Source organism: Puma concolor, chromosome F2 (genome assembly GCF_028749965.1).
Source record: "Puma concolor isolate L17-30 chromosome F2, mPumCon1.1.hap2, whole genome shotgun sequence".
NCBI lineage: Eukaryota > Metazoa > Chordata > Mammalia > Carnivora > Felidae > Puma > Puma concolor.
In genome coordinates, this window is record NC_141684.1 from 76,080,473 (window position 1) to 76,086,623 (window position 6,151).

At 43.6% G+C, this 6,151-nt stretch overlaps 1 protein-coding gene across 1 annotated transcript in view; it reads left to right on the top strand.

Moving 5' to 3' along the window:
• The window catches only part of TMEM68 (transmembrane protein 68), a 61,834-nt gene extending 60,269 nt beyond the window's left edge, over positions 1–1,565 (top strand). The window contains exon 8 of the mRNA XM_086695212.1: positions 75–1,565. Coding sequence (XP_086551338.1) covers positions 75–113 — 39 coding nt within the window. The 3' untranslated portion in view covers positions 114–1,565. The remainder of the gene's footprint in view (positions 1–74) is intronic.
• The last annotated feature ends 4,586 nt before the right edge of the window (positions 1,566–6,151 follow it).

A 6,151-nucleotide genomic window follows, 5' to 3' on the forward strand; every position in this document is an offset into this window, starting at 1 on the left:
ACCTGCCAACCAGTTGTCCGAGTGTGTGTATAAAGCAGGGGGTATCCACTTATGATAAGGTCTGTGCCTTTCAGATGGCTGGAGATCCGAGGATCCCCACCTTACGCCAATGATTTTGCAAAACCAGCCAAAACATCTCTTCACCGTGAAGGACCCTGATCAAGAAGCGGAAGTCGTCATCATTTGAAATCATTTTCTTCGAAACGTAGTCCGGTAACCCAAGTCCTGTATCATTCTAATTTACGAAAAATGGGAGAAAACTAAATGTATTCATATTCGACTGATAAGAAATTGAACTGTTCTGTGAAAACTACGGGCAAATAACGCACGAAAATGGAAGACTAGAGAAAGCCACGCTGAGGTGCTAAGATAAGGTGCCTCTGCATTTAGATAAAGTCCTGTGTTGTTGACAGGGATCTGTCTCCACCCACCACTTGTTTGTAGCCATACAAGGTTTTTTGTTTCTCTGCACCTTGCCCCCCCTTTCTCCTCTGCTTAACTGTACAATGCCCTCAATTCTTCTTGCTTTCCTTGGACGACTCTTGTCCAGCTAAAATGGCACATCCGTTTTGGTCTTCTCTGTCCCCTTGCAAGTTGGGCTGCCGTAGGTTTCCTTTGTCACATTTGTAGTTTCTTAACGTATATGATCTACCAGAAGCATTAGAGCACTGTGGTTAAGCGCTTGGGTTCCAGAGGCAACCAAACTGGGTTTGAATGTTGCCTCTTTCGCTTCCTGTCTATGATAGCTTGGGCAACTCACGTGACCTCTTTGAGAAAAACAAAAACAAAAACAAAAACAACCCCAGAAAACACACAAACAGAAAACCCAGATGTAACTCACTTGGCACAGTCCTGGTATACACAACTGGATACGTGTCATGTATTGTTAGTCAGCAATGGTTTGTATCATTGACCACTGTGTCCTTGGTTCCTTCCAGAACTCTTGCCATGTGATACATAGTTACTGAATAAACCACAAAGTGTATGAAAAGATAAAAACATTTTCTTGCGATGAAGTCGCTAGAGTTCATAGAATAGAAGGGGTTTAATTGATGTATAAAAATGCGCCGATGTATTTAAATCCCAAGCAACAAGTCCCACTAGCTAGGAAATTAGAATCTGTTCAAAAATGTTTTTCTCTACTGGTAAATCAAAAGAATTTGATTCCCCTAAAGATCAGCTTTCAGGACAACACTATGCCTAGAATGTAGACATAACAAAGAGATCCCTTCTGTAAAATGTATTGTATTGAGTTTTCTGCAAATTGAATCTAGGAATTGTTCATTTTTATTGATCACTGCCAGCATGAGATGCTACAATGAGGTCTCTTAAGTGTTCCATGACACAATTAAATAGATTTTGTGAAATCTGTGTGCAATAACTTTTGGAAATGAACAGTTGTATTTCCTGTGTGTTTAAGACTGAAAAAGACTAATTGGCCTTACATGTAGGCAAGCATGGTATTAAGTTTCTTGAGATTTGGGGTTATAAAGCACTATAATAGGCTAGACAGGGACGTTGTGAATCCCAGCGAATGTCTTGTTTTTTTTTTTTTGTTTTTTGTTTTTTGTTTTTTTTTTTTTTAAATAAAAGAAGAAAAAAAGGTAATAGTACATACAAGACATCGTCCATCCATTTTCTTCTGGAAAAACTAATTTATTTTCCCTTGCCCATCCAAGTCGCATTATTTGAGTATGTACTCTCTCATTTGCCTTTCCTATGCACTAAACTTGAAGATGTTAGTTTTTACAAAAAAGGGGGGTTAGAGGATTCTTTTTATACACCTCGTGTTGCTGTGCCTGGTACCACCTTCGTACCCTTATTTGTCCATTTTAACCAAACAAAAGGAGCCTCTTTTTGGTCCGTATCTTCTGCTCATAGCATCATTCATGTGTCTTTCCTGCTGCTGCTTACCGACCTTCAGATTTACAGTTTCCTCCCCCAAAACCTAACCCCCATGGTGACCCTTGGTCCCCTACCTGATGGATGAATTGTCTACTATTCTTTTTTTTTTTAAGTTTATTTATTATTTTTGAGAGAGAGAAAGAGAGCAAGCAGGGGAGGGGCAGAGACAGGAGAGAGAGAATCCCAAGCAGGCTCCATCCAGGCTCTGACCTGTCAGCACAGAGCCCAACATAGGGCTCAATCTCACGAACTGTGAAATGATGACCTGAGCCGAAATCATGAGTCAGACGCTCAACTGGCTGAGCCATCCAGGTGCCCCAATCATCTGACATTCTAAGTTGCAGCTGGCCTTGACCCTGGATGTCCACTGTTCATCCTGAAATAGCTATTCCCGTGTCTTCCTTGCTGAAGACCCCCACTTTGGTTTGGTGGCCACCCTTCCACACATGGAACCCACAGATTTGCTGAATAGTCCAGGGAACCCCTTTCCCCTTGACAGAGATTTGTTGGGGGTTTGCATGTGACCCAGTTTGGGCCAAAGACCCAGGAGGGTAACTATGTTGGGCTCCTCTGATTAAAAATGATAAATATGTGAAGAGAGAGCTCCTTGTCTCCATTGCCTGTTGCTGTTTCTGGAACCACAGCCACTCTTGCCAGGCCTAGGGGAGCTAAACAGGCAAAGGATGGCAGAATGAAAAATGTCAAGAGACAAAAACAAATTTAAAAATGCTAGATTACCTAAGCCAGGGGCCATTCTACCTCCCAGTGAAAGAAAAATGTTCCTTGTTGTGAGCCAGTTGAAGTGGGAATTTCCTTTTTCATTGTGATGGTTTTTATCTTGATATTTCATCATCATTAAATTTAGGCTATGCAAAGCATAAGAGACTGTTGAGAACTGAGAACAAACTAAGGGTTGATGGGGGGTGGGAGGGAGGAGAGGGTGGGTGATGGGTACTGAGGAGGGCACCTTTTGGGATGAGCACTGGGTGTTGTATGGAAACCAATTTGACAATAAATTTCATATATAAAAAAAAAAAAATTTAGGCTATGCATTTTTGTCAGGAGCACGGCTGAAATGAAGTTCTGTTGTGTTCTTCTCGGTGCAGCTGTCAGGAGGCACAGAGGGTCCATTACTCCCAATAATGGTGAAATGAACCTGGTCACTTGGTTAAGGTGCTGTCTGCCTGGTTTTTCTACTCTAAAGTCACTGTTTTCCTTCTAAATTCCTTGAAGGGAGGTATTTTTGATACTCTAAATTTCCTGTTCTTCCACACTCACACCCACTAGTGTGAGTATCCATTGATGCCTAAATCATTTATTACCACGATGGTTGCCAAGTAGTGTATCCATGACTTTTTTTAAGTTTTTAAACAAAAATTGTGGCAAAGTACATAGAAAATGTACCATTTTAACCTTTCTGGAGTCTATAATTTAGTGGCATTAAGCACATTTGCATTGTTGGGCAACCACCCCCATTACCCACTATACCACTCAAATCTCAAAGTTCTTCACTTTTCTACCTTCTGCTGTCAGCTTCTTTCTGTTTAGGCATTTCCCCATCTAGCCCATCATTCAACATCTCTACCTATGTCTCCAGCCTGCTGAACATCAAAAGCTCCATGTAAATTGGGGTTATAGTCTCTAACATCATTAAGACCCTAAGCATTGGCTGAAGATCTTTTATATAAGTTCTTAGTGGCTAACCCAAGATGATCCCGAACTTTCCCTGATTTCTTAGCCCCGCTACGATGCTCTCAGCCTCCTAACTTGTGAGCTCCATGAACTTTACTGAGAAAATAAAAATCATAACCTTCATTCTAGAACTTCAGCTCTCCACCCACCACCCACCAACATCTCCCATCTCTCCTCAGACAGCTTTCTCTCCTCATAGTCCGGTAAAGGAGGGTCCATTCCTTCTGTCAAGGAGAACCCACCACCATTTGTCCCTGAGGATAAGGATGAATCCTACCTGCTCTCTGCTCTGGGAAGCCAAGCCCTTGCCCTCTGGCTTCCGGTGGAGTTTTGGCCAATAGATTCTGGAAGGAGACTGGGGCGTGAAAGGAGAGGGAGTGATTGAGCCCCCTGGCCCCTTCCATGACCAGCCTTGAGTGTCTCTGTCAAGCCACAGCTCCTGCTGGGTGGTCCCGTCTTAGAGCTGGGACACTTCCCCCTCCAGCCCCTTCAGGCCACAGGTGGCAGTGGCTTCTCCTACCAGCTCAGGAGTGCTCTGCTCTTCCCCTTTGGTTACTACTCCAGCCCGCACCAGGGGTTCCCGAGATGCCCTCCTCGGGTTTGATGAATCCGCTAGCATGGCTCACAAAAGTCAGGGAAACACTTACTTAACAGTCACCAGTTTATTAAAGCGTATGATAAAGAACACAGATGACCAACCGGCTAAAGAGATATGTAGGGGTGGGGGTCTTGGAGGGACCCGAGTGCAGGAGGCTCTGTCCTCGTGAAGTTGGGATGTGTCACCCTCCAGGTGGGGATATGTTCTCCATTCTGGAAGCTCTCTGAAGCCCATACTGTTGAGATTTTATGGAGGCTTCCTCATGTATGCATAATCCATTTATTAACTCCATTTCCAGCTCCCCTCCCTCTCTGAAGGATGGGGGACAGGACTGAAAATACCAAGCTCCTAATCATGGCGTGGTCTTTCCAGTGACAAGCCGCCATTCAGGAACCATCCAGGGGCCCACCCAAAGTCACCTCATTAGAACAAAAGATACTCCCGGCGCTTTTATCACTTAGGAAATTACAAGGGTTTTAGGAGCTCTGTGCCGGGATCCAGGAGCAGAGGCCAATATAGATATTTTCTATTATCTCAGGTTCTCTTTCCTAGAAAATGATTGATGCTCCAAAGTCTCTTTCGGAGCCTCTGCTGAATGCTGTAAGTTCTCACATAGGAAGAATGATGAGTGGGGTTCTGCTGGTGAGAAAGAATGAAGCAGAAACATTATTTTTTTCTTAATTTTCTTTTCAAGATGTTGGGGATAATTAGACCAGGCAAAATGTAAGTGAAGAGAACGCAATTCTCATTCCTGCCTTGACTTCCTGAGCTTTGGCCAGTGCTTGGACATTGAACACACATCTAGTAGCTGTGATTCAAATGCCTCCTTTCTAAATACTCACCCATGAAATCCAATGGTTGCCTCCTGAATCGAAGTGTCTCAGAGACAGCACGAGGGGAGTCCAGACAGATGCGTAATTTAGATTTTGCCACAGAATATCTTCCAAGTTTCTATCTTTTGCTATTCTGGGGAGAGGGGCAGCACGCGTGAGACAGATCTGAGAGTTCAAGAGCCCATTCTGAGCGGCACACCTCTGGCTTCCTCTCCTCTTGCCCTGGTCTACCTTCTGGTCTGGCCACCTCAGAGGTCCTCGTGAGCAAAAGGCAACCGGCTGAAGAGTCTGGCCCTCCAGCCCTCCACGTCTCAGGAGCCCAGGGGCCCAGAATTCCTCTAGGTGCCAGAGCTACGTGGCTTCCTATTCGACTTTTGTTAGGTCTCCACTTCCTCTTCTCCATGTCGACTCTTTGGCTTTGGGGTTTATCTCTATCTAAGAATGAGGGAAGGAAGGAGAAACGTGGCTCGATCATTGTGGACGGCTGTTCCATTTATTTGCCGTCTACGGTGTGAATATGTGTGCCTTGTCATGTTCACCGATCTTAAATCTTTTGAACCTCACGGGAGCTTGGTCGAAGGGAATGTCCTGGGGAGTCATCATTAAAGAATTTTTCTTTTAATTTTTTTTTTTTTTTTTTCCCAAAAAGGACTCAGGGAGCATGGAGCGATTCTGAAGGAAGACTTTCCCAAGAAATGAGTTTCTAACTTACTCCTCATCCATTTCAAAGCATTTGAAAACAACTTTCCCATGAGACCATAGGAGTGTTGCTTTCTTCCTTAGCTTCTTAGATTTCTGAAGTTGAGGGAAGAAAGTCTGAAAAGGGGAAGGCCAGCGGACTGAGTAGCAGCAAGAAGGAAGCCATTTTCTTCATGCCAGAGGGCAGTAGTCTGGTGAGTAGCAACTCCTTCTTTGTCACACTGCTATTCTGGGTGCAGCTGGCTCTAGTAGCCTTAAATTATGCACTTGAATAGTGAATAAAATAAGTAAAATAAAATAAGATAAAATAAAACAAAATAAAACAAAAATTTTCCATCCTGTGTCATTCTACGTCAGTGTTGTTTAACCTCTGCAGGAGTAACTTCTTAAAGTCTAAATACTTTCCTGTATTAGGTTTCTTAAT